Source organism: Bombus pascuorum, chromosome 17 (genome assembly GCF_905332965.1).
Source record: "Bombus pascuorum chromosome 17, iyBomPasc1.1, whole genome shotgun sequence".
Taxonomy (NCBI): Eukaryota; Metazoa; Arthropoda; class Insecta; order Hymenoptera; family Apidae; genus Bombus; species Bombus pascuorum.
In genome coordinates, this window is record NC_083504.1 from 1,436,515 (window position 1) to 1,459,593 (window position 23,079).

Below are 23,079 nucleotides of genomic sequence, written 5' to 3' on the forward strand. Positions count from 1 at the left end.
TGAATATTTTCATTGAAACCTTGTATAATTTCATTATAAATACAATTAAATTAATTCAAATAATCATCGATCAAACCGAAATACATATACAGTAATGTTTCGCTAACTGGTCACGGATCTGAACTGTATCTGGCCAATTATCAAGGGAAGTATTTTAGGACATTTCGAGTATTTCTTTTCGTCAATGAATGTGAGTGAGATATAGATATCTGATAATATCAGTGAACTGTGGATATTTATACAAGTTTATATTTTTATGATTATAACTAAAAAAATAGAATTTGAATATAAATTTGTTTCACCATTTAAATATTGTAACGAGTAGTATTATATTTTTAGTATTTTATTTCGAATATTTTTATATATTACGCGCATTACATAGATTTTTGCATAATACATAAAGATGCCTAAATGTTCAAAGTCCAGAACGTTGAAAGTTCACTTCCAAGAACTGGCGGGGGTAAAAATGGTCAATTAATGAATCAAATTCCCGGTCAGTTAACGTGGCATTATTGTATTTAGTGATTGTTCTTCGTTTATTCCTCAAACATTGGCACGCCTTGTTTCTGCTGAATTGGTGAGCGTTTATAGTTGCCGGCCTGCCGTTTGACTAAAATGTCTGACGCTTTTCTCGCAGTGGCTCTGTTTGATTTGGACAAACACAGGATAGTGAAATTAAAAATATTGGTAGAACCAAAAAATCAGGCGTGTAACATTGATAATATTTCATCATTTTTATTGTCAGCAACATGTACCCATCGGTTACTTAGCACTCAGCATGGAGTAAGTTTTTGTAACAACCAACAACACTATATCCAGTAATATTTAGTCCTCTATTAACATTTTTTTTCGAATTTCGATCTGTTTGACTGGATGGTGACAGTTTTGTAAAATTTTACTGAAAATAAGTGTGTTCATCATAACCTTATAAAGTATATTAAAAAATTAGATAGTCGAACCTATTTTACTTTACTTACGATTTCCTCTATAAAAACATACATCAATGATTTAAACCAGTCAATGTTTTAATGTTTTACCTGTCTGTCGAATCGGTTTCGTAATTGCTTTTTATTTTGAGAAATATCAATTTAAAATTATTATTAATGATGATGTATATGGCTTAATTATACTTGTAGTACTATTTAATAAGGTTCTTATGGGTTTATGTGTAAATGCTTGTATTTTTGTAAAATTTTGATTATATTTTATATCAAAGTGTGTTATTTTTTTGTAAAACATATTATATAGAATGTTACAAAAAAGAGACCGTAGGACAACAAATTTTTGTATTTTTTGATCATTTATGTTGACTACACATTTTTTTAGTCTTCTGAATACTAGGTTACAAAGTGTTATAATATCTTTTTTATAATACCTTGCTTATTGGATTAAAAAATACTTTAATAATAATCTTATCTAAAAAAACAAAAATACATCAAATGAGTTATAATTGTTTCACACAAGAGAATTATAATCTTTTATACATAGATATGAATTATATATGTTTTATTTTATAGAATCTGATATATATATATTAAGCATGAAAAATAAAGTTTTTGTTGATGCTTGTAATACTAATTTAAAGAATAATCATATGCATGATAAAGTAAGGCATTGTCAATGACAAAAACAATGTAGTTGATCCCTTTGAAGGTAATTTTCATATCTGTTTGTTTATTTCTGCATAAATTAATTATGTTGTATTATGTTTTTTTATTGTGATATAATTTTGTATGTAGAAGAACCAGAAAATAAAAGTGTTAACACAATGTCACAATCAGAAGATGCTTATGCTCCAGAGGAACCAACACCAGACATTCCAATATCTTTACTTGATATACAAATGCCAGAAACACCAGATAGTACAAAAGGCCAAACTAGCGATGGAGACACACCTAGGTTGGAGAGTCCCAAGATGCTCAAGCCTGTGTTAGGAAAATTACAAGCTAAAAAGAGATTGATGGCATTTGCCAACAAATTTAATGTGCCACCAAAACTCCAAAATAAATCCACTCTACTTCAAGTACATTCTACCAAAATTTCTAAATCTAAAAGTATGCCAAGTGATAATGGTAAATCTTCAAAAAATGATTCAAGCACAATTGTAAATGTTGACTCAGACTCTGTACAATTTCATAATCGTCATTCAAGTGGTGGTAAATCAAAAAAGAAAACAGGTAATGTTCAATAAGCTTAATTTATAGATCTTTTTATATTTAAAAAATGTATAATTTGTAATTTATTTCAATATGGAAACATTTCCATCGCGCAGAAGAAAAAATATTGGCTATTGAAGAGATTAGACGAGAAGAATCTAAAAGTAAAATGTTACTGGCTGAAGCTATGGCTGCAGGTACTTGTAATATACTTACTTAATATATACTTAATATATACTTAATATATACAGGTACTTATAATATGAAATTTTAGATAAAACTTAATTATTGGCACTAACTAAATTGTCTTACAGCTAATTTAGAAGAGGAAAATTATGCAAATAGGAATGGACAAAATTTATTAGAAAATGTAAAGATTTTGAGAGAAAGAAGTAGACAAGATGATGTTAATGTCTCTTATAAAAGTGCTTCAAAGTCTGCAATAGAAAATAAATATTCAGAGAGGTATAAAAATATTTGTCGTTCTTGTATAATAAACAGTTAATTCTTGCATTTTTACATATATAAATAATATGCAAAAACTATTTTAAGAAGGCGATATGGAAGAGAAGAACGAAGAGATAGCGCGAGTAAAGAGTCAAAAGATTATAATGGTAGCAAAGAACGATATTATAAAGTCCCGCGTGATAAAGAACAACGTAAAAAAGATAAAGATAGGAAAGATGATAAAGATAAACGAGAGGATAGTAATAAATATGAAGAGAACAGAGATAGGAAAGATGAAGAAAAAGATAAAAAGGATAATGATAAATGGGAAGATGTACGAGAAAAGAAAGGAATAAAAGAAAAGAAGGAGAAAGAAAAAAGAAGTGATTCACAGGAGAAACCTGAAATTAAAGATAGAAAAGAAAAGGAGAAAGATAAAGACAAAGGAAAAGAGAGGGACATAATGAATTCTTCTTCGTGGGTGGAGTTAAAAAAGTGTGGTATAATGATGGACGACATCATTGAGATTAAAAGACGTGATCACTTGGAACGATCAATAAAGAACAGGTGTTTGCTTGTGTTTTAAAATATCTACATTATTTTTTTTTTTTTGTATCTTTTTTATATATTATGTAGATATTCAGTATATATATACATATATATATATATATATATATATATATATATATATATATATATATATATATTACAGAACAGCCGAGGATTACTTACGTCACTTTGAGCAAATGTTAATGATAAACGATTGTCGTTTGAAACGTTACGCTTTTATCGCCGAAGGACTGGAAGGTCCTAAAGAGTACCCTCCTGAATCAGTAAGAGCAACTAAACGAGGAAGGCCTCAATTATTTTATTCTGAAAATCCTCGTATGTCGCTTTTCATCAATCATCAGCAAATTCTTCAAGCAGTTACTGCCGATCATCGTGAAAAAATGCGGAACATATGCGAGGCAGACTTTATACGGTATACTAAAATATCTTTTGTCTCACTAATTTTCTTTTACCTATTCAGATCTTAACAATTCTAGAAACGATACGGAAGCAGCGGAAAAATCTCAACGTACACGTAACTGGTATCCAAAGACAGGCATATGTAAATCTGAAGGAAACGACAAATGGCATGTACCAATTAATGTACAACTGCCTAAGTCAAAATGGGATAGTGAAGATGAAGACAGGTTATCCGACACTGAAAAGAAACAAGGAAATGTAGTGAAATCGAGCAACATGACTTCGAAGCAAGGTAAATATTTTGTTTACTTTATTTATAAATTAGAAAAGTATGTATAAAATTTATTTTAGAACCTGAAGAATTTTCTCCACGGTTAAGTACGATAGAAGAAGACATTAATAAAGACAAGAAAATGATCAACGAAGATGAGACTTCTAGTGTTAAAAAAATAGACGACAATAGACAATCAACATCTCCTTTGTTACAGTCTGCAGGCAACGAAAAATTAGCATCGGAGTACGAACAGTTCATGAAGATGGTCTGCAGTGATGTTCCAATGTCAAAAGAATTCTCCCCAAAACCGAATAAAACTTCTGCCTCGACGTTAAGCTATCATGAATTTAATATAGAAACTAATTTGCCGAATGACAATAATTTTTCGTTTGTAGAGCATAGTATATCTGGAAAATCGGATAAAAGTAATTCAAATAAAATTGAGGAAAAATTCAAATCCAATGAAAGCCGACAGAACTTGGAAAACATTTCGAAGATCGAGGACGATCAGATATCATCAAGCAGTTCTCATATTCAGGTTCAAAAACGCGTAAGAGTAGAAAGTAAAAATATACATGATAAAAGTGAATCGGAAGATTCTAAATCAATACCCAGCGATTGGGAAAACGTTCGAATTAAAGTAGAACGTATGAGCGACGAAAATTCTGACTCTAAAGAAACAAGAAAGAAAAAGAGACGAAAGAAAGTGACTTCTAGCAGTAGTGAATCATCCAGTTCGTCGAGTTCCTCCGATTCTGAGGAAGAAGTAAAAAGAAGGAAAAGAAAACGGAAAATATCAAATGATTCGGACTCATTATCGGATTCAGATAGCAGCGATAGTAGTAGTAGCAGCAGTGATTCTTCTAGTTCCGATGATAAACGGAAGAAAAGAAAGAAAAAGAAACGAAAAGCTGAAAAAAGAAAGAAAAAAGCGAAACGAATTGCAAAGACGAAGAAGAAGAGAAGAAGGAAAGTTAGTTCGGATTCAAGTAGTAGCGATTCGTCTGAAGATAGGAGGAAAAAAAGGGTGGCGACTAGAAAGTCTAAACAGAAGAAAGAATATAACGATAAACAAGATAACAGAGAAGATATAATAAAGACGATACAAAAGTCACCTTTAGAATCTCCTTCATTAGAAAATGCGAAATTGGTACGTTCTCAAGTTCCATTAAAGAAAATTAAAGAGGAAGTAAAAGTCGAAAATAGGAAAAGATCCTCAGATAAACACGACGTTTGGAACAAGGATCAGGAATTGGTCAGAAAGGTGATTTCTGATAGCGACATCCACAGTAAAAGCCACAAAGATGAAGAAAAAAGAAACAAAGTCGAAGAGCGATACTTGGAAGAGTGGGAGATGGATTCCGTGATCATGCCGCAGAAAGGAGAAAAACTGTCAAAGAGTAATGTTGAAAAAATAGAAAATATTGATATACAAAACATTCGGAAAATAGAAAGGAAGGAGGAACGATGCAAGAAAGACGACAAGAATAAAAATGACGAACGTTTGGAAGAAAAATGTTCAAGCATGAGCAAGGAGATCATCCCAGGGAGTTTGAAGATAGAAGAAGATGCAGATGGAAAGAAAAAGAGGAAAAGAGATAAAGAGAAAAAGGACAGCGGTGAATTTTTAGCTGACTGGAAGAAGGAGAGTGAGCGTATATCTCAGCAAATTATGCAAGACGAAATAAAGCTCTCTAAAAAGTTAGACAAACAAAAAAGAGACAAATGGGGAGAGACTGAATTTGATACTCTGAATGTCCCATCGTTAACACAACTGGAAAAGGAAGTAAATAAGAGACAATTACTGGCGGACGAATGGGAAGTCGACAGCTTAGAAGCTGTGTCTGATTTAATGATTAATAAAAAGAAAACCTCTCGTATTTCAAAGAAATTAGAAAAAGAGGTTCGATATGATAAGAAAACAGATACATATATCGCTATAGAAAAGGAAACTGTAAAGGAATGTAAAAAGAGGCAAGATAGATTGTCTGCAATGAGAATTTGGGAAGAAGAACAAGAAGAAGGAGAGAAAGAAGCTTTGATGCTCCTGGAACAGAAGAGTAAGAGAAAGAGAGATGATTGGGACATTGAAGAAGAATCATTCTTACGAGAAAAAAGTGACAGGAAAGAAAGCGTAGAAGACAGCATTACTATAATTGAAAGCATCCATAAGGAGGTAAATGCAGTCAGTAAAAATGTGGATGCATCTATGAAACATGATGTTGTTACTAGCAAAAAGAGCAAGAAAAGTCGTTGGGATATGGAATCACAGTCTGAGGAAAAAATAAAGCTTAAAGCTCCCGTTATGTGGGAGGAAGAATGTGCAGAATGGACGAAAGTGAATAAATTCGACCACGATATTGAGAGAGTATCTTTGGAATGCTGTGACCCGATATTAGCTAAAACGAAGATAAAAGACGAGGACGTTTGTATGGTTGAACAGCAGTTGAGAAAGTCTACATCTAAGAGTTCAACAAGTGCAGATATTATCGATTTGTTTCCTAGAAAATGTCAGGATATAGATTTGTTAGAATCATCCTGGACTCCGGAAGAACATACTAGATGTAAGTCACGAATGAGAAGTTTGGGCAACAGTTCACAGGAGAATGTGCTCTTTGATAAGACCAAGGAATTAACGCCTTCGAAAGAGCAATGTACAGCAGAACAATTAAAGGATATCTTTGAAATAGATGTGAAATTAACGAAAAAAAATACAGAATTGTATAGTCCCAGTTCTCCAGCTGGATCCCAGAAGTCTGAAGTATGTTTATATATAAGATACATTTTTCAAGTCTATATTAATTAAGTATATTAATTATTTGTTTCTTCTTTTAGGATATGGAAATTTTTAAGGATAATCAGGTAAATATGAAGGAGAGTCGCCTACATGATAAACTAAAGAATGAAACTCTGGTTATGTCTGATGATGAATCAGTTCCAAATATACCTCTTCAAATAAAGTATCGCGATGGTAAATATGCAAAAGCTGCAATGATGAAGGAAGAATTTGAAGAAATTTTAGGAGTGCAGAAGATAGAGGATCAGACTCTTCGAAAGAAATTCGATGTGAAAGTATCTGAAAGTTCGTCTGAGTTTCCAATCAACGAACCATACCCAGACTCGAACTATAAATCATTACGAATGGACATATTCGCAGGGTATGAATCCGATGAATCACATGGAAAATTAAGCAACAAGAGTTCTGAGGCAATATCTTCATCTGCCAGCACAAAAGGAACAGAGGAGACGAATGAAGGAAAAGCAGCACTCAAGTTGATTCCTAAACAACTGTTAGTCCGACGAAACAATGAACGCGTGAAGACAAAATTGATTTCAGACGATCCCATGCAACACGCTGCGGCTCTATTGACCATCCAGAAGAAACTTCGAGAGTCGCATTCTGTGAAAAACGATATAAAAAACACATATTGCGAAGAACCTAATGAATTTAGGATCGAGTGTGAAAAGACATCCAATATACATGCACCTGTTGCTGAAGTTATTCCCACGGAACAGACTACTATTACGGATGTTAAGGTGGACTCGAAAGACTTGTCCATAACAGTAAAAACCTCAATTACCACAAAATCGGAATCACCAGGGGCGGTGAAGCTCGATTTCAATGAGTACAGGTCTGGAAACAAAGGAAGTAAGTTGGAAGAACTTAAAAAGTCTAGACCTCGTAACAGTAAAGATATTAGTGACACGGAGTGTCAAGTAAGATCACCAGGCAGAGAGCAGAAAAAGAAAAGTCCTAGTAGAAAGGAGAATAGGGAAGATAAACGAATTAATGATCGTAGCAAAGAAAGAAGAGATAAGAAATTTGATGATAGAGAAAGAGGAGATAGGAGAGATAGTAGGAGTTCGAAACAGGAATACAATGAAAGTAGAAGGAGGTTCAGTCCTTCTACTAGTCGCAGTAAAAAACGCACTTCCTGGGAACGGGAAGGAAGTCGTAGCGAAAGCCATAGCCGCAGTTGGAGTAGAAGTAGAAGCAAAAGTCCAAAGAGAAAGGAAGAGTTGTTTGCAGGCTTTTCTAGTAAAGAGAAACGATCAAATAGAATCGATGAGGATAGATCCAGTAGAGCAAGAATAGATGATAGGAGAGAAAGATCTATAAGAAGTTCTCCTAGATCTAACACTGCCCCACATAATAAAGGTAATGTTTTTTTCTTCCTTTAATATTTTTCCCCTTTTCTTTACCTTCGATTTTTTATGATTTAGTATTATTGGTAATTGTCTACAGATCATTTTAAAAAGCATGGATCTATTAAAGGAGATCGAGATGACTGGAATAGAAAGAAATACGACTGTATGGAAAGAGAAAAGGAAGGTAGGTCGTACGAACCAATGGAAGTACTAAGAGAGAGAAACGTGGATATTGATAGACATAGAGAGAGTAGATTTCGCGGAGATGAAGCAGATCGGTCACTATGGCCGTACGAAGCAGAGAACATGCTTCGGGATGGAAATGAGTCCTTAGATTCCTATCCCAATAGTCAAGATTTAGATCTTGATTATGAAGAGAAAACGTACTACAGGGATGACAGTATTGAAAGGGATATCATGGAAGGTCCTTTCCGTCCTTCATCAAAATTCAAGCATAGGTAGCATTAATATTAACATTATTAATAAAAAAAAGTAGTATTGTCGTTAACGATAAGCACTAAACGAATTATATTATTTCAAAAGAAAAAGTAGGCCCAGTACAAGAAGAGACAGACAATGGGAGAAGGAAAGAGAACCTTTGGATCTAGATAGACATGGACACGTTCGAAGAACGGAAAAATTACCTCCACCTAGAGGTCGTTCTCCATTACGGTCGCGAAGATCACCGCGTAGATCATCACACGATCGCTTCAGACGTGAATCTAGATCGCGATCGAAATCATGGTCAAGATCAAGATCACGATCTAGGTCAAGATCTAGATCCAGATCGCGATCTCGATCAACGTCCAGGTCCCGGTCGATGATGCATTCGAGATCGAGATCTAGATCGGGATCTCGATCAAGAACTAGGTCTACCTCGGGGTCCAGAATGAGAAGCCCGGATCATTTACGAATGACGGAACGATTACGATCTTCCAGGTGAATTTGTAAAAATAATTTATAGTAATTAGTTATTGTCGGATTGTTGGTAAGTTTATCTTACTATCGATTCAGATCACCTTCCATGGGACGAGGTAGAGTGAGCGAAAGTTCAAGGGAAAGGAAGGATGAACACGATAATATGAAACTATTAGATAGCTGCACCGAAAGAGGTAGACGAATAGAAACGATCGTGCAGTCCGTATCCGGACTACCTAGGGACTCGACTGTGTTAGACTCGGAAATGCACATCGGTGACAATATGGAGACAGTTGCAACAAGTTTCCAATATTCGACTGAAAACGAAGTTGGAAACGAATATTACTATACAGAGAATAACTTGACTTATCCACCGTGCATTGATGACTCAACGGCGAGTTCTCCGAAACGCCTATCCCTCGACGATAGGTAATACCTATAGAAATCGTGTTCGGAATCCCAACCCCACCTACCCTTCCTTTCCACTGTTTTCTGGATCATCATAGATTGATTGATCCCGATATTTATAAATATTTATATTGTATGTAATATTATGTACATATTTAGATCTTTTGGTTAATTTTAGGCTAGAACTTGAACTGGGAATTAAGAAGCAACAGGATGGAGCAGGAATATCAAGTGATTACGGAGACAACTTTAATTCGAATATATGTTATCCATCACCGCCTGGGCAACAGCAAATATTATACCGTCAACAACCTACTGTTTTACAAGTATGTGACATTTAAATTAATCAATGTCAATAATAATCTTTAGCTTAACAAGTTTTACAGGTTATGTTTGTCTTCTCCTGTATTGTAATTGGTATAATATTGCTTTATTTTCATTTCTTTATATTTTTGGCTCATTTACGTTTCCTTTTATTTAATGATATCATAAGGATGTTAAAAAGAAATAAGTTGCACATTTTAACGCAAATGTATCAAACAGGTGGGCAATGTGTTGCAAGTGGTACCTGCAGATTTCAATGGTGTCCCAGCAACGCACAGAGAGCCGACCAACTCCTCCTCAGCACCGATTGTACGAGGTTCCAGTCAAGTAGTTCGCGTAGGTAATGTTCTTCAGGTTGTACCGACGTCCTTGGATTGGAGCGGTGGACAGCCTTCTTCAGTTGATCAATCAGGAGGGATGATGTATTCCACGACAGTCCCTCGATCTTCTCCGGCTCCCTCAGTACCTATATCTGTACCTGTTCCAGTTCCTGTCCCCATGCCTGTACCAGCCGTTCCATCCGCTATGAACTCATCGACACCAGTTTCTACTTTGTCCCCAGTTTCATTGCCTCTTTCCGTTCCCGTTCCCGTTCCTGTTCCTGTCCCTGGCCCTGCTCCTGTTCCACTTCCTGTGACGCAAACGACGTTCTCCAGAGCCGAAGTGACACCACAAAGTAAATATATGAGAATTTAATTTTTTTTATTACAAACGTCATTAAATAATGTAAACAATTATTTAAATGATTAAAATTTGTAGAAGTACCTGTTCTGCCGGTTTATAATTACGAAGTTATCTTGGAGACCCGTAGAAAAGAACAAGAGGAGCGTAAGCGACTGCGTGAGATTAGGAGAAAGGAAAAAGAACGTAGGCGAATCGAACGAATTAATCGTCGCGCTCTTCAATTGTTAGAGAAGACTAACATGCGTCAGTCAGAAAACGCAAGTCAGCAAAAGAATTCAAACCTGGATCCATCTGTTTTAAAAGCTCTTCGGGAAAGTGAAGAGCAAGGCGATGCAGAAGAACAACAAACTTCCTCTACTATTTTTGAGAAGGAGGAAGAAATGCCGGTAGTCGCATCTTCTGCTTCCACAGAGGAAGAGGAGGTACCTGTTGAGGAAGACGAGGAAGAAGAGGAAGAGGAGGAAGCTGAGGTGGAATATGACGAAGAAGAAGAAGAAGAGGCGGAAGACGACGAAGAGGAAGAAGAAGAGGACGATGAAAAGTCACGGTTAAATAAATTGAAAAGCGAAATTGATGAAGCTACAACGGTAACAACGATAGATGAAACAACTAAGATCCAAATCGAAACAGAATCCAAAGGATGGCCGGAGTTACCTCCACCGCCTTTGAAAGGCATTTTAGTCGCATCAGGTTTCAGGTATACAGTTGTTCATATCTCTATTTAACAAGATAAACAGCACAGTTTACTTCATTTTTCAAATATAAATGTGCATAAATCTAAATATATTTTAGAAGGACCTCGGTTCCTAATGGCAATTTGGATGACCTTCCTACTCCTGAAAATGATAACGGAGACAACACGGACAAAGAGGATGTAGAAATAGATAAAAATGAGTCCAGCAAAGACGAAGCTGGTGAGAATAAGTTAAGTAAATTGAAAAATCAAATGAAGAAAACTAAATTAGCGAAGTTAGGAAAACGGAAACAAAGGAGTAAAAAATCTGTACAATTCGCGGATGGAATCAAACCTGGAGAAGGTACTAGTCCTAGTGGCGGTGAAGGGGATATGCCTTCCCCTCCACCACCCACTACTGTCTCTCGAGGTGGAATTCGTGACGTTCGAAGGTCCAGTTCCAGGAAGAGTAGAAAACAAGAGAAAAGAACACGACCTCCAAAAGCAAAGAAAAAAGTGAAGGTTAGCCTTTTCTTAGCTTATAAATTTAATTTCTTTGTTATTCTATAAGAGACGAAGAAAGAATTAAACCATAAGCTTTTCATTCTAACGTAACAAATCAATGTTTCTCTAATTGTGTTTATTAGGTGAAAATCATAAAACTAAAGAAGCCCCGTGTCACTCCATTAACGGCGATGATGATGAATGATTCTGACGACCTAGATGATCGTTCTCCGCCACCGCCACCTCCAGGGTCTCCTCCACCACCGCATCTTTGGCCAAGTTATCTTTCCGCTTACAACGCTAACAACCGTACTAGTGAAGCTCAAACAACGGCTGCTGCAATTTCGAACAGTGTTCAAGCTCCTCCGCCACCTACACCGCTGCCTCTCTTAGTTCCTCCTCCTCCTTTGAATTACACGATACAACCTTGCAGCAAGGCGTAAGGCTTTTGTGTATTTTAGGTAACATTATTCTATGCTAAAGTGTAACAATCGTAGGTGTTAAACTTGTAAAATGAACGGTATATGAACTCTTATTTCCCAGTGAAGACACAAAGAATGAGAAAGAGAAGAATGCGCGTGGCCTTGATATAAAGGCTTTGTGAGATCGTTGAAATTTTGTGCAGGACTTAGACGCAAAAGATAATGTATCATTATTAGTAACAAATTCATCGACAGCTTGTTTTTTGTAAATAGCTTCATTTTTCGTGACACAATTATTAGTCGCTCTTGAAATGAAAAGAATTCGCGTACGACTAGTGTTCCATTGCGTCCACGTCCCTGCAACGCGTTGCGTTTATATATTTTTCGATACGAAGAAAGAAATAGTCGAGGAAAAAAGAGTGAGATACAGTGGAAGATTGTAACACATGAGACAAGTACAATTTATCCGAAAAACTTGAAAGATCAATTGTTAACAACAATTATATTATTGAAGATATAAGGTAACATAATATATGAATTTATCATTGTATATTTTATTTCTATAGTGTATTGGTTATTTTTGATTTAGGCATAATTTTAACAAAAAAAAAGGGGTCTTGTGCAGTTTCTTCTTTCTTTTTTGAGTTAATTACTTTTAATTATTCCAGCTCATTTTATTAATGAGATAATAAAATTTGTAAATATATACGCGAGGAAATAGATGTAATTAGACCAAATTTCATATTAACCGACGAATAAGGCAAATAAACAAGAAAATTAAGCTGAACTTGGTTAACTATTCTCTCTGAATTTCTAACATTTATTGTACATATCTCGATAGATCATTGTTTAGCGTGCGAAGATCGTAATTTCTTTTTATGCTGTAAACAGATCTCCCTTTTTGGATTAAACGATGTTTCTCACCTTTAATAAGGAAATGTTAACTGCCCGTAATATTTGAATTACTACAATAACTTTTGAAAAAGTATCGATTTGTAACAAATAAACGTAATTCTTTTAATAAAGTTTGTGCGTTCATTTCAAAGTACAAACGTTATCGACTGCAGTTATAATAGATACATTCAGTAGAACTGAAACATGTCAAAACAAGAAGAATAGATAAGAGTTGTACAATTTTTAGCATCGCGTCAAAGTATATTGATAATATTCAAGTCTTTTGATGATCAACTACTGAAGTATTCTACTGAAATTTTTGAAGGGGAGAACTTTGTGATTTATATTGTGATTTATATAAAAGAAAAAGAATGAAAGTGGCCGTAATTGGAGGCGGAATAATTGGTTTGACAACAGCATTACAATTAGCTCGTGAATTACGTAACTCTGAAATCACAGTTTTCGCTTCTGATTTTAATAATACTGTCAGTCATGTAGCTGCTGGAATATTTAGGGTTGGTTCATCATATTCTGGGCCAACTGAGGAAATAACAAGGTTCATATGAAAATCTTGTACTTGTTTCTATCTAAGTTTTTATATTGTGTAATTAAATGCTTCTTTTAGAGATTGGCTGCGAGATTCGTATGCATATTATGATGATATTCGAAAATCTCATGAAGCTTCTTTCGCCGGTGTAACTGCTATTTCCGGTTACTTATTCGCAAATTCCTCTCCGGAAACCGTAAAGGTTTATTCTATACTTTAAAACGTATTTTTTTATTACGATTACATTTTAAAACAAATGATGATAATAAATTAAAAATAGTTTTTATTAGAAAATAAATTAGTATTTGTTAATTTTTTCTTTTTTTAATAGAATCAGTGGATGGAAAATTTAGTACCAATATATAGGAGAGTCACGGATGAAGAATTTCAACTAGTCGAGGGTAATTGGAAATATGGGTCATTTTTTAGTACTCTTCTCACCGAATGCAAATTACATTTGCCATGGGCACGCAAGAAGTAACGAATTTACTCTATTGATTATAACCTTTCACGATTGCTGTTAAAGAAATACGTATTTTCTAGATTAGAAGAAAACGGAATCAATTTAGCAGTAAAAGAATTTAATTCTCTGAGGGAACTTGTTCCCGATTGGAATTTAATTATGAATTGCACAGGTCTCGGCGCACGATCTTTATGCAATGATAGACGTCTCGTTTCTATGCGTGGTCAAGTACTTAAAGTATGTTCTTTTTAATGTAGAATTTATTTCATGAAAGAACAAAGTTAAATTTACAAGTTTAAAAAAAATAGGTAAAGGCACCATGGATGAAAACGTTCTTCTATGGCGAGTTGGACACTTACGTTATACCTGGTTTTAATGGCATAGTTACTTTAGGTGGTTCACGAAATTTTGATTCCGAAAATGTGAAACTTTGTCCGCATGAATCTGCAGCGATACGCGAGAGATGCGAAAATCTCCTTCCAGGCCTTAAGAAAGCAGAAGTTATAAAAGAAGAAGTTGGCTTGAGACCATATAGAACAAATAACGTTAGAGTGGAAGTCGAACATATCGTAAATGGGTTTTCTAAAGCTATTGTTAGTTTCAATGAAATATTGTTTATTCAATGAATTGTGTTTCGTTATCATTAATGAAACGCCCTGTATTATAGGTAGTGCATAATTACGGTCATGGAGGTTACGGAGTGTGTACTGCGCCTGGAACTGCTAGGTATGCCATTAAGTTGGCAAAAGAAATGCATAAATCTTCTATTGCCAAATTATGATCGATGAATATTACTTTACCTTAATATTGATACGACATTAACACGTTGACGGCAGCGCGACCCACCGGTGGGTCAGACGTGTCTGTCCCGAGGGGCGACAGTGGGTCACACATGTATTTCACAAAATAGGTAGTATAAAATAGGTTTATATTATTTTATCTCAACATTATAAGCAGACATACAATAGTAAAAACATAACAATTCAATATTATAAACTTAACACAATTATTTCCTTTCTTCATGCAATTTTTTAAAACAAGTTAGGCAGAATGCTGGCTGGCTCTTACAACGATCACAATATGTTGTTACTTTTTTGGTTCTTTTCGCCGCATACTCTCTACCTTTTATTCTAGAAATGCGTTTACAACTTTCTTTACACCGCCGTTTCGTTTTGCTCGCGGGCTCTTGGTATGACTGCAGAAAATGTGATCGTTTTTGGGGAAGTACTTCATTTTCACTTGGCATTTCTTCTCTGTGGGGATTCACTATATTTAATAGGTGGTAAATAATTTCTTCGTGAAATGTTAAGATTTTAATACTTTTAATACCCCATTTTCTATGTGCATACCATGCATTTACGAGGCAAGTCCCACATATTAATTCCATTACAATTTTTTTATACCATTTTATGGTTCTGCACAAACAACTATGACATCTGATCGGATAGATCAACTCCCTTTTTAGCATCATTATAAAAAAAAAAAAAAAAAACAGTTTCTGGCTTTAATTTACTATTTTTCCCCTGAACAATAACATAGCTATGATTTTTGGAAGTAGCTAGCATACATACTGGCCTTTTGTCAGTCCATTTTACGTAACCTAACACGATTTTCGTCGTGCATGTTCCTTACCCGCGCCATTGTTATCCGACGGACATGCATGACTATTCTTTTTTCCTGTACGAAATTAAAAAATTTTTTGATTCGCGCTATGAACGTTTCTTATAAAAAAATGTTCACAGAATTGCGTGCGATGGTCAGAATTCGCGTCAGACCTCTATTTTTTGTGAAAAATCGATAAGAGTACAAAATTAGGGCCAAAGCTGGTCCCGTGAGCTTTACTTAACATTAATAGATATATGCAAATTGATATCGACAAACTATGGTATATCAATGTATTAGTTGAAGTCCACGGAATTTATTGAACCCAGCAGGAATCGTATAGCTTTTGTAATTTTGCTATAAATTGAGGCCAAAGTTGAAAAATTACGGTCGTGTCGAACAGTCTAATGTGACCCACCGCCGCCCCACGAAGCAGACAGTGAATTCGGGCGGCGCCCCACGGAAAAAACCATGAATATCGGCGCCGGCGTCAACGTGTTAATCTCTCGTAATTATATTCGTTGAAATTTTACCATAATTGCTCACGAATACATAGTTTATTATTAATGAATTTACATAAAAAATCATTAATACAGGCTAATACTGTGTGGTATCATCAATGTTAATTTTCGAACTGTAAAATTGATAAATCCGGAACAAAAATAAAGTAATCTTTTCATTATCAATGCATGGCATTTTGAGTCAGTATCAATATATTATCCTCGTTTCTCCTTTGATAATGTACTGTTAAACAGAAAACTATATAAAGAACATTATCTCAAACCATCTATCAACATTTCTACGCTCTGAAGAATTAGCGAAGCTCTATAAAGCGTGTTCATTCGCGTTATCTTCCGATAAAAAAACCCTGCACGTGTACAATGCATATTAGTGAAGACTGTAATGCATCATATAAAAGTTGTTTAACAAACTTGGAAACATCGTTTGCGAACTATCTGTTGCATACAACTGTTTTGTCAAGTGTTTGCTAAACACGTTAAATCGTGAATCTCACGGTAATGAAAGCCGTCGAATTTCCATTTGCTTTCTACTATTTCTTGCCAGGTTTCACGTTCTTTCGTGGTGGAGCTCCCCATCGAAGTGCACTGCTGTCCACTGTTAAACGAGGTCTCTTGTACTGACTGCTTTTAATATGTTCCTCGACTAATTTAGGTGTTACGCAGATTACATGTTGTCCCTTCCAATATTTGACCATGTTCATACTTTGCAATGTCGATATTATATCCGTCTGCGATATACTTGTCATCTGACTGTATATTATATTGTATATTTTTTAACTTCGTTATGTACATAATTTAACAGACTTTCCTATACAATTTTATCGAAAGTTACCTCAGATCTTTAATACTAAGGGTACCCCGGAAATCCCGCAGAATTTCCAAAAGAATCCAGCTCCAGTAACTCCTGTATGATAATTTTCCTAAGTCACTCAATGGCTTTTCGGGACTGCCAACTGTTTGTTCTATTCTGCTTAATTCGTAGCTAAAAGCGATTAAAAGTTTTCCATATCCTTGCCTTTGAAAAGGCGGTAAAGTTAAAATGCAAGCAACATTATTACCATCGGGTGATTCTTTTTCCTGAAAGCAGATAAAACATGGTAAAAAAAATAATTTGCAGGTTATAGATGTAATCATATATAGAAAGAGGAAAATACCTTAGAAAAATAACCAACTAAATGAGCTCCATGTTTGTCAACTTCACAAAGGATATAAAAAAGAAATGGTTCTACATCAAAGTAAAGGGTTTTGTGATCCAAAAAAAGTTTTGCGAGTAAACATAAATTTTGACAATAAATTTTATGCTCTCTACCATCCACTTCCCAAATGCTTAATGTGCCTTTACGATATATTTCTTTGCCAACTGGTTGTCTGTGTGTACATTCACTCTGAAAACAAAAAATTTCAGTTTCTAATTTATTTATTTTCATAAAAAATTAAATATCTTAGTATTAGCGTTTTTTACCATATGGTATCTATAAGTCTTTTCAAGGCGCATGTATTTAAGGCAGTATTCACAAATCCATAGCTTTGGTTGCTTTCCATACTCTTCTGGATATGGACTGAAGTACCATGTATCAATTTCATATTTTCCTAAAAGTAAACTTTTGAAAATAATGAAACCTTTTTCACATATTGGGTATAATATTGTAAGATATGTATTGATGCTTACCAATTTGAATTTTGTCAATGTATTTGACTTTTGTTATTGCTTCATGTTCCTTTTCTAAAGCAGCAGTTGTAGGATCCATTTCAGCATATGTCTGTAATTAAAAATAACAAACTTTTGTTATAAACATACATCTAAAATATGATAAATACACTCATAAATATGTACCTTTTGAATATGATTAATTTCATCATGTCTCCTTTTCTGATTTCTTGTAATTTTACGATCTGAAGAATCTGCTAGCAAGTCAGTACCAGAGTTTCTGTCTCCACTTTTCCAAGTCCTATCACTCATGTCAAACCTGCTTGACATAATTCTGTCTCTGGGCACCCATTCATCCAATCTCCTATTGTGTCCTTCATAATGTACATAATATTCATAATGACTTTCACTCTCATTATATCTGGTTTGTATAATCTCTGCTGGATCTGAATATAATCAAAAAATCTTTTCTTTGGTATCATACACATAACTCATTAACCTTAAATAATTTACAACTTGCAAAATAACAAACCAAATATTTCAAGTATCATATAAAGACTACAAGAAGATAATACAATAAATTACATACTACATATTTTACAGGAGGATTTTAAAGCTAAATATGTATTTTTTTATGCATAATTTTAAAAATATTTCAGTTTTAGCTATTTTATAATAAAGCATTGCTTTTTAATCATAAAATAATATCAAAATCAAAAATTCAACAAAAGTACATTTGTCGTATTTCCTTCTTGTCCTCTTCCTATACATACATCGTCCGTAATGTTTTCAAAACAAGTATAGTTTATTCGGCTGAAGCCGGTAATACAAACACAAATACGAAGCGGCGAAGAAAGCGCGTAGATAATCATCCGTTAACACTAGATGTTTCTTCATACGTAATAATAGATAAAAAGATTATAATCGTCTGATAATATATTTACGCCAGGAGTTGTCAGATCTTCGAACCAGGTAGTGTTCGCCTATATCAAGAGGCAATTCTTCGAGACTATCCGCGTCATCGCCGGACCCCTTCCCGCCATTCGTCAACGTGTTCTCACGCTTTTCTTGCTTCACCATTGTTTCCTTCGGTCCTACGATACAATTCTCTTTATTTCTTTGTTCCGATTCGGCCATTTTCCAAATTAAAAGATCACTGATTGTTGAAATGATACACGCCGCTGTGAAATAATCGAAAATAGATGAACATTGCACTTGCTGACGCAACGCGAATATGGTCATAAAATTCTTCGCAGCGTATATCTCTATTATGTATACACATAACATTGTATGCATATCATAACTATTGTGAACTGGTGTAGACCTGTGGCTCCCTCTAGCATGAAGAATATCTTATATGATAATAGGGTAAATTCTAGCGCCGCGTATTTAACTGTACAATAACGTAGCTGAAGTAACGAACAATAGTTATTTAACAAATTTATTGATTAAATGTCAAAATTATTTATCAATCTGTGATCATTCTCAAATTTTGTATTTACTTTTGTTATTCATGATCTTGTGATCATGGTACTTGCGATGTTATAATGTTTCAAACATTAACCTCTTAAGTGGGAAAACTAGATACATTCAGCGAGTTGGATTAAAAAAATATATTACTTGTCGATTACTAAAGTATATTGCATTTGGCAACTTTGTCTAAATATTTTCTACAATAATATGGTTATCCCTATTTGTAATTTACTAGAGTCTACTAGGATGTAACTGAAATACCATATAACCGATTATGTTTATCTGTTTCTCGTTAAACAAAGCGATCGTAGATGGTCATTATCGGAAGTTATCTTTTGCAAAACAAGGCAATAACAAAGGCAATATATTCCGATTGAAGAAAGAAATCTAATATGCGTAAATTATATATTAAAGATAAAAAATTATTGTGTCTATGATTTTTTTAAAGAGAAATCAAGAAATATGTCCATAGGATTATTTGTAATATTTTAAACAATGAGTAAAAGATACTTAATTTTGATGTATCACGTGTAAAATTTCCTACTTGTTCACTTCCTTTCTTATTAGAAACATTTAATTACGACAAACTAAAGATATAATACCTATTATGATTTACTAATGTTAACTATAATTTTATTAATAATTTAATTTTTTATTATATTTAATACTTACAATATTTAATATTAAACCATTAAAATACTCCCATTGGAAACGAACATAATAAAATCGCATGATTGTTATGAAATTATGAATGACGAGTATAGAAAAAATATAATGGCTATTACATGTGACTACACCATATGTGTAAGCGAGCCAAAGTGCGTAAGCGAGCTGAAAAAGCAATATAGAAATAGAAAGAAAACGCTGCATAGGGGCCCCTTGTGCCTTGCAGAATAACGCATGTATATTCGTACAGTAAATATGTAGTGTAACACCGATGAATGAGCTACGTCAGCATACATGCCTGACTAGACAAAAATATAAGGAACCTCTATAACAGTGTTTTCTTTCTATTTTTTATCGCATCTACTTACACAAGTATATGACTCGTATAGCGTATTCTATCTTTATATCTCTACGTCTATGCATATGATCATATGACTATTTCCAACTATAGTGAATTATATATTGTTTTGTAAATATCGATTTTTATTTGAATCAAGCATGATTCAAAAGGTATCAATGTGTATCGTTCCATTTTTTCTACGGTTAAATCAATTTTACAATCGAATAGTCGACTATCGCATGGTTATCCATAGTGTTTAACGAGGTAGTTATACGCATGAAACAGTAACAAATATACTTATATATTTTCTATAATTGTATAACCTTTTAGTTAATTAGATTACCGCATTTTGTACAAAAACGAAACCATGTCAAAGATTTTCTGCGCTTCGAAGGATATAGTAAAAAATGTACTAATCTGCTTTGGTCTTAAGATTATCAATGCTATCAAATATTAGAAATCTTAGAAATGTTACGACGAAACAGGTAAAATACGTTCATTATGATGTAGTCAATATCAACGATGTACATTATATTTAACTAACTTTCTGAAAATATATTAGAATCGTAAAGTGATGCTTTATTATTTCTATATTATTAATATTCTTTCGTTTATTTTGAAAATTTTAATAAAACGTTTGTTTAACAAATTGTACTATATAGATTGAAGAATAAAGCGATTGCAATTGGTCTTCTGGTGCTGGCTGTTGTAATTTACAATGAATTTTCAGTGTATGATATACAAAAGTTAAAATGGTCAGTACGAGAGTGTTCAGAATGTGTCAAGGTGCTGCTCGTTGCTGATTCTCAGATATTAGGTCAAAAGAATGAAAATTATTTTGGTTCATGGATAGCACAATGGGATAGTGACAAGTACGAATAATGATTAATTTGTTTATCGAATCATGAGCATTATACAAATTTGATGGTTCTTTTCAAATGTAAATATTGACCTGAATTTTGTTCCACAGTGTCTTATTTGCAGGTACTTGAAGAAAACATTTTCTCGAGCCTTAGACCACTCTAATCCTCATGTTGTTATATTTCTTGGAGATCTTATGGATGAAGGACATATTGCCAATACAGAAAGTTTTAAGGATTACAAAAGAAGATTAGATTCTATCTTTGAAATGCCTAATCATATAATGGTATAATTACATATAAGTAATCAGGTGAATACCATTGTCCAAGATATATTTAAATATTTTTTGTTTTACCAGAGAATTTATCTACCAGGAGATAATGATATTGGAGGTGAAGAGGATGTAGTTTCATCCAATATTTATAACAGATTTAATTTTGCATATAATCAACCTGACACTTTAGTTTATAAGACAGTAACATTTTTTAAGGTAATGACAAGCATGTATTAGTTCATAGGAGAGTGTGCATGTATATATATATGTAAATATATTTTTGATTATATTACCAGATTGTAATATGCATATTTCTTGTTCTAGGTGAATAGATTAACCCATACAATACCAGAAGCACCAAAAGATGCCTTCCTTAATGATTATGCAGAAAGAAACACAACAAACGTAGTACTTAGTCATATGCCTTTATTATTTATGCCTGGTACCTTCGTCCAAAATGTATGTGATATTTGTTCGTTTATTAGACAGTGATGTTATTTTTAGTTCTTGTTAATAATTGCATTACGATATTAGGTACTGAAAGAATTGTCTCCCCAAATTATTTTTACTGCGCATGAACATAAGGCCATGCATATCAGTTTAGATCCAGTAACAGATCAATTAAGTGACATTTGGGTTTTATCTCCTTATGAAACTCTAGTACATTCATTAAGAATGGACGTAGGTGATATTCACGAGTTACAAATACCCACATGTTCATACAGAATGGGTACTCCTCATACGGGTTACGGACTTGTTTACATCGGTAGAGAAAATATAACATCGTGTTCATTTATGAAATTAACAGCTTTTTTTTCTTTTTAATTATATTTCTTCTTTTTCATTTTTAGATACACAAGAGAAAATGATAAATTTTACAATTTTATGGCTCCCAGGAAGATTTCCTCAATTATGGATTTACGTTTTCGTTGGGATATTTATTTTAGCTTTTAGTGTTTGCACGTGTATTTCTAGTTATTGTGTAAAGGGTCGTGCAGCATATAGTCGTATGTCTTCAATATAAAGCGGCATATAATCAAAAATACATAAAAAATACTTGAATATTGAAAATCTGAAATATGATAACTTGACATCAGAGATGGGGTATAAAGATCCGTCCAATGTAAGTGATTCTGTTACTATCCATGTCAAGTTTTGAATGGTATGGTAATTTGATGTTTAACAAGGAAGATTTACTTATTATCAAATATCAATAACGTAATTCTTAAAATATGTTCCTAATATTTAAATATGGTTAACACTTAAAAACGAACAACTTCATTCGTGGTATGTTCATGGCTTATATAAACTACCTATTTGTTAAATTTAGTATTTAGAAATAGTATTTTAACACGATGCTATATTTATTTGTTTTTCATTTAAATAAGTTCGTAGTTGCAAATTACAAGGCTGAAGTAATATATCTTCTGTATAGTGTGTAAATCCCTTTTTTACCCATTATAGTCTATAGTACAATATTAAATGTAAACGTAAGTACATAAAGTGTCATCTATATTAAAAATTATATATATTAAAAATCATCTATATTGAAAGTCATCTATATTTCTCCTGTTTAAATAAATTAAAAGAGATTATGACCGCTATATTAATATAGCAGAACATTGTTAATTCTTTTAGAAGAGATGGTTTATATTTGTGTGTGAAAATGTATATACGTTCGCCCAAAATATATAAATATAACATGTTAAAACTTGACTTATTATTTTTCATTTTAATAATATCCAGCTATTATTGTATTTATACAATTATGTAGATTATATAAAAGTAACGTAATATTAAGTTTTAATACTCGGAAAAAAATTTATTAATTATGAAATGGTTAATTTAATGTAGTTATATTT

General features: G+C 33.5%; 4 protein-coding genes and 1 long non-coding RNA gene across 13 annotated transcripts; 3 read left to right on the forward strand and 2 right to left on the reverse strand.

Annotated features, from left to right (window-relative positions):
- Positions 1-409: 409 nt before the first annotated feature.
- On the forward strand, positions 410-13,147 carry LOC132915446 (uncharacterized). 7 transcript variants are annotated; one of them, XM_060975235.1, is made up of 18 exons: positions 411-783; positions 1,518-1,653; positions 1,740-2,177; positions 2,273-2,353; positions 2,471-2,621; positions 2,709-3,170; positions 3,316-3,585; positions 3,650-3,864; positions 3,924-6,607; positions 6,682-8,005; positions 8,093-8,453; positions 8,539-8,934; positions 9,010-9,342; positions 9,500-9,647; positions 9,865-10,321; positions 10,405-11,026; positions 11,122-11,524; positions 11,650-13,147. In XM_060975235.1, exons 3-18 carry the CDS (start codon positions 1,769-1,771, stop codon positions 11,947-11,949), a joined length of 8,616 nt encoding a protein of 2,871 aa, XP_060831218.1. In that variant the 5' UTR covers positions 411-783; positions 1,518-1,653; positions 1,740-1,768; the 3' UTR covers positions 11,950-13,147. The 7 variants fall into 7 exon arrangements, with proteins under 7 accessions (XP_060831225.1, XP_060831218.1, XP_060831223.1 ...); XM_060975240.1 differs by having other exon boundaries at positions 2,712-3,170; XM_060975238.1 differs by having other exon boundaries at positions 1,743-2,177.
- On the reverse strand, positions 627-1,383 carry LOC132915537 (uncharacterized). 2 transcript variants are annotated; one of them, XR_009659888.1, is made up of 2 exons: positions 1,038-1,383; positions 627-898 (listed from the first exon to the last, which is right to left on the reverse strand). It is a non-coding gene; the product is annotated as an uncharacterized LOC132915537 (long non-coding RNA). The 2 variants fall into 2 exon arrangements; XR_009659889.1 differs by having other exon boundaries at positions 978-1,383.
- Positions 13,045-16,120, forward strand: LOC132915499 (D-aspartate oxidase). The gene is made up of 7 exons (XM_060975366.1): positions 13,045-13,378; positions 13,448-13,571; positions 13,701-13,846; positions 13,913-14,069; positions 14,141-14,425; positions 14,500-14,650; positions 15,933-16,120. The coding sequence occupies exons 1-6, from the start codon at positions 13,194-13,196 to the stop codon at positions 14,611-14,613; spliced, it is 1,011 nt and encodes a 336-aa protein (XP_060831349.1). The 5' UTR covers positions 13,045-13,193; the 3' UTR covers positions 14,614-14,650; positions 15,933-16,120.
- Positions 15,973-18,885, reverse strand: LOC132915474 (histone acetyltransferase KAT8-like). Its single transcript, XM_060975298.1, has 7 exons — positions 18,548-18,885; positions 17,790-18,049; positions 17,625-17,715; positions 17,418-17,545; positions 17,110-17,340; positions 16,788-17,032; positions 15,973-16,705 (listed from the first exon to the last, which is right to left on the reverse strand). Exons 1-7 carry the CDS (start codon positions 18,843-18,845, stop codon positions 16,486-16,488), a joined length of 1,473 nt encoding a protein of 490 aa, XP_060831281.1. The 5' UTR covers positions 18,846-18,885; the 3' UTR covers positions 15,973-16,485.
- A 1,083-nt stretch (positions 18,886-19,968) lies between these two features.
- On the forward strand, positions 19,969-22,933 carry LOC132915493 (metallophosphoesterase 1 homolog). Of its 2 annotated transcripts, none has more exons than XM_060975347.1 (8): positions 19,969-20,346; positions 20,413-20,567; positions 20,745-20,954; positions 21,067-21,229; positions 21,302-21,433; positions 21,542-21,676; positions 21,752-21,983; positions 22,069-22,933. In XM_060975347.1, the coding sequence occupies exons 2-8, from the start codon at positions 20,551-20,553 to the stop codon at positions 22,239-22,241; spliced, it is 1,062 nt and encodes a 353-aa protein (XP_060831330.1). In that variant the 5' UTR covers positions 19,969-20,346; positions 20,413-20,550; the 3' UTR covers positions 22,242-22,933. The 2 variants fall into 2 exon arrangements, with proteins under 2 accessions (XP_060831330.1, XP_060831331.1); XM_060975348.1 differs by having other exon boundaries at positions 20,336-20,346; positions 20,438-20,567.
- The last annotated feature ends 146 nt before the right edge of the window (positions 22,934-23,079 follow it).